At 36.4% G+C, this 3221-nt stretch overlaps 1 protein-coding gene across 1 annotated transcript in view; it reads left to right on the top strand.

The window, feature by feature from the left end:
• Positions 1–2069, top strand: part of LOC109212832 (aldehyde dehydrogenase family 7 member B4) — a 6882-nt gene extending 4813 nt beyond the window's left edge. Inside the window, exons 9-15 of the mRNA XM_019376522.1 lie at positions 184–360; positions 466–630; positions 899–1039; positions 1151–1248; positions 1350–1499; positions 1714–1776; positions 1863–2069. Of these exons, the coding sequence (XP_019232067.1) occupies positions 184–360; positions 466–630; positions 899–1039; positions 1151–1248; positions 1350–1499; positions 1714–1768 (786 nt within the window). The 3' untranslated portion in view covers positions 1769–1776; positions 1863–2069. The remainder of the gene's footprint in view (positions 1–183; positions 361–465; positions 631–898; positions 1040–1150; positions 1249–1349; positions 1500–1713; positions 1777–1862) is intronic.
• Positions 2070–3221: the final 1152 nt, after the last annotated feature.

Here is a 3221-nt window from a genome sequence, read left to right as displayed (position 1 = left end):
GGGGGGGGGGGGGGGGGAGGAAAGAAGAAGAATCTTGGAACTTTTCAAATTCCTTATCATATTCGTTATTCCATAAATTTGGTAAAGCTCGTCTTCTAGTATTGTTGCCAAAAATTACATATCGAAATACAAACTTGCTATAATGAACTTCCATCTGTGGGCTTATTTCTTTTGTGCCAATAGGTTGGTCTTGCAGTTCAGCAAACAGTAAATCAGAGATTTGGAAAATGCCTACTAGAACTAAGCGGAAATAATGCAATAATAGTAATGGATGATGCGGACACTGAACTTGCTGTTCGTTCTGTTTTATTTGCTGCTGTTGGTACGGCTGGTCAACGCTGTACAACGTGCCGGAGACTGGTATTGCATTAATTGGTTAAATCCCTTTCATTTTGCTGTATAAAGCTCTCACTTTCAAAACTTCTTAAGTACTGTTTTTCTTCATATATCTTCTTCTGCTTGAAGCTTGTTCACGAGACAGTTTATGAGAAGGTACTTGAACCACTAGTTGATGTGTACAAGCAAGTAAAGATAGGGGACCCTTTAGAAAAAGGTACCTTACTTGGGCCACTGCATACTCGCACTTCTAGGGAAAACTTTCAGAAGGGAATCCAAAATATCAAGTCCCAGGTATGTCCCGATTCTTGAGACTTTCAATTCCCATTCCTAAATTGGCATTTGCTAAAGTTACACAATTTTATCCTCCTAAGAATAGCTCTAGTAAAGTGTCAGATCATAGTGGTCATAAAAAAAATTTAAAAAGAAAACAGAAACCATATTTTGGTAACTCAGCAGGACTTAGGACCATATCTGTATAATGGAATTGGACTTTTTCCCTTTTCAACAGAAAGAAAAATGTGAGTGAAACTTTGTTTTTTTCAAATTAAATGCTTTGCAGGGTGGAAAGATCCTTACAGGTGGTTCGGTCATAGAATCTGAGGGTAACTTTGTGCATCCAACAATTGTTGAAATATCTTCAAAAGCTGAAGTTGTGAAGGAAGAATTGTTTGCTCCAGTTCTTTATGTAATGAAGTTTAAGGTATTTCCTTTCAAAGATATTGACTTTTCAAGATGACCAATGACTTTCTGTCCCCATATTTGGTAAAACTTTTTTGGATTCTGTTTCTCATTCCAAACTTTCTGCTTTCAGACTTTCGAAGAAGCAGTTGAAATTAACAACTCTGTCCCTCAAGGTTTAAGTAGTTCCATCTTCACCCGAAATCCACAATTTATATTTAAGTGGATTGGGTAAGCAATCTATAACGTTTTTGAGCATGTGGTTTAGATAACTTTTCCTTCTCATATATAAATTATAACCCCTGGTTCTCTCATGCCTATATGTGTTGCAGAGCTCAAGGAAGTGACTGTGGCATCGTCAATGTAAACATACCAACAAATGGAGCTGAAATTGGTGGTGCTTTTGGAGGTGAAAAAGGTACTGGTGGTGGCCGTGAGGCAGGAAGTGATTCTTGGAAACAATATATGAGGCGCTCAACGTGGTAATCATCGCTTTCTCATTTAATATATTTGCATGCTGCATTCGCGGAGGCTCACTGTTCAAACTTATTGCTTCATGTTGCAGTTTAAGCATCTTGAATTAGTTACTACTATGTTGTAATTATCATAGATTTTTGTGTCTTATAACTCTCATCACTGAATGTCTTATCTGATGTTTTTTGCTGGCTTGCTTGGGGTTATTCCCTGCCATTGCAGTACAATCAATTATGGGAATGAACTACCATTGGCGCAAGGAATCAACTTTGGCTAACAAAATTGGTGGGTTATTGCATTACTGTATGCTAAAGTTGTCTTATAGCAGTTAAAATTTCGCGTTGCTCTAATTAATCCAAGTGTTGTTTCAGGCGCAGAACTTCGCGATCTGCTCTTGGATTATCGTGCTTTTGAGCGCGTCCATGGTTTGATACTTACTCCAAGTACTTGTAATTGGCCCCGAATCACTTAAATGTACTTCCCTTGCAACTCAATAAAGTGATACTCATATTAAAACCAAGTGTGTTCTAATGATTACTATCAGGTCGCCCAATCAATGAGTTTACTTGGCTGCTATACTTGAAGAGTTGTTAACCTAATCTCATAAATAGAAAACAACACTTGCATTATTGGTGGTTAGAAGTCAATTATATAGACTCCTAATCTTATGTAAACCACTAATAAGTTATGTTTCTCAATCATTTTGATATATTATATCGAATGATTGAAGCGACTTGTCCATATGGTAGTCCCTCCGGATCCTCCTCTGGAAACTTCATGACATATATAGACAAATTTGTTTGATATTTGAAAAATCAAACTATTTCTAAAAGTCGGAGTACACGGGCAGTCAATCAAACTTTTTACCCTTACAATCTCTTTTCTCATTTATGATTGTGGTCACTGATGTTCAGGTCAGTTTGTGCGCATCTCGACTAGTTTGTCGGATATCTATTAACATAGGTATTTGGCAACTATGCATTAAAAGTAGAGAGTACTTGCTAAATAGTTCTCAAATTAAATAAATGGTATGAACTAAATATGCCAGGTAGGGCTATGCATAATTTGGTTAATACCGAATTATTGTACTAATGCTATGCATAATTTGGTTAATACCGAATTATTCTACTGAATGCTATGCATAATTTGGTTAATTCCGAATTACTGTGCCAAAACCAAAAATTGGTATATGGTGTTTGATATTTTGGTATTAAAAAGTTACTATTAGGTATGGTATTCGGTATTAGTCTGCAGCGTGTCCATCATTTATTCATGTCTATGATTTCATTAGTCAAGAAATCTACACATTCATTTGCTATCGTAGAGAACTGCTTCAAGGAATGATCAGTTGATCAAAGTCCAAAAGAAACACCTCCTGAAGTACTTAATTGTGATTGACACAACTTGTTCTATCATTGCAGACTACAGTTAGTTTATGCTGTTCATACCGGAATCAATCTAATAAATCCAAAAAGCATTGGGGTTTGTTTACAGTTTGATTGTTTGGAAGTTCATGAGCCATGCTTCTTTATATTCAAATAATAATAGCAATAAAGATGAGGACAGAAAAACTCGATTAATCACCATATCGATATTGCAGATATTTCAGTTGACTGTCTAAGAAGTAAGACAAGACCATAATTGAGTTCGGTGGTGATAACAAATGGAGTAAAAATGATTGAAGTCGGTCCGAATGGAACAAATCAGGATGGGACTATAACCCCCCCCCC

Source organism: Nicotiana attenuata, unplaced genomic scaffold (genome assembly GCF_001879085.1).
Source record: "Nicotiana attenuata strain UT unplaced genomic scaffold, NIATTr2, whole genome shotgun sequence".
Lineage (NCBI taxonomy): Eukaryota > Viridiplantae > Streptophyta > Magnoliopsida > Solanales > Solanaceae > Nicotiana > Nicotiana attenuata.
Note: the sequence above shows the minus strand (reverse complement) of the source record. Positions and strands in the feature narration are given on the sequence as shown.